General features: G+C 59.5%; 1 protein-coding gene across 1 annotated transcript in view; it reads left to right on the top strand.

The window, feature by feature from the left end:
- The window catches only part of LOC119587397 (lysosomal aspartic protease-like), a 14,077-nt gene that overhangs the window by 3,485 nt on the left and 9,846 nt on the right, over positions 1-746 (top strand). Inside the window, 1 exon segment of the mRNA XM_037936136.1 lies at positions 31-85. Coding sequence (XP_037792064.1) covers positions 31-85 — 55 coding nt within the window.

The raw sequence follows: 746 nt of genomic DNA, 5'->3' as shown, positions 1-746 counted from the left end.
CGTTCTTCCCTCGACGTCGATCGAGATGAGAAATCTTCTGTGCCTGGTGGCGCTGGCGGCGCTCGCGTCCGCACCAACTCCAGAGGTCAGTGGGGAGGGGGACGGAGGGGGAGGAAGGAGGGGTGAAGAGGGGGGGAGGGGGATGGAATTGGTGGTGGGAGGGAGGAAGGGGGAGAAAGGAGGGAGGGGGGATGGAATTGGTGGTGGAGAGAGGGGGAGGAGGGGGAGGAGGAGGAGGGGGAGAAATAGTGAGGTGGGAGGATGGGGGGAAGGGAGGAATAAGGGGATGGGAGGAAAGGGAAGGGAGGAGGGGGGGAGATAGGAGGAGGGATGGGATAAGGAAGGGGGAGGAGAGAGGAAGGGAGGAGGGAGTAGGAGAGGAATGGGAAAAGGAAGGAGGGAAGGAGAGGAATGAAGGAGGACGAGGGAGAGTAGGGATAGGAAAGGAGGTGGGATGGAGGATTTGGAGGAGAGGCGAAGGAAGGGAAGGGGAGAGAGGAAGGCAGAGGGGAAGGAGATAAGGAGGAAGGGGAGAAAAGAAGGAAGGGGAGGGAGGAGAACGGAGAGACGAGATGGGAAGTGAAGGGAAGAGGAAGGAGCTGAGGCGGGGAGAGGGAGCAAGCGAGGAAGGGAAGGGGAATAGGAATGTGCGGAAAGGGAAGGGGGGAGGAAGGAAGAGGAGGAAGAAATGACTAAACGGGGAGGAGAGGGAGGAGCGTCTCTGAAAGGAATGTTGCAATGGATGT

This window comes from Penaeus monodon, chromosome 22, assembly GCF_015228065.2.
Source record: "Penaeus monodon isolate SGIC_2016 chromosome 22, NSTDA_Pmon_1, whole genome shotgun sequence".
In the NCBI taxonomy this organism is placed as follows: Eukaryota; Metazoa; Arthropoda; class Malacostraca; order Decapoda; family Penaeidae; genus Penaeus; species Penaeus monodon.
Note: the sequence above shows the minus strand (reverse complement) of the source record. Positions and strands in the feature narration are given on the sequence as shown.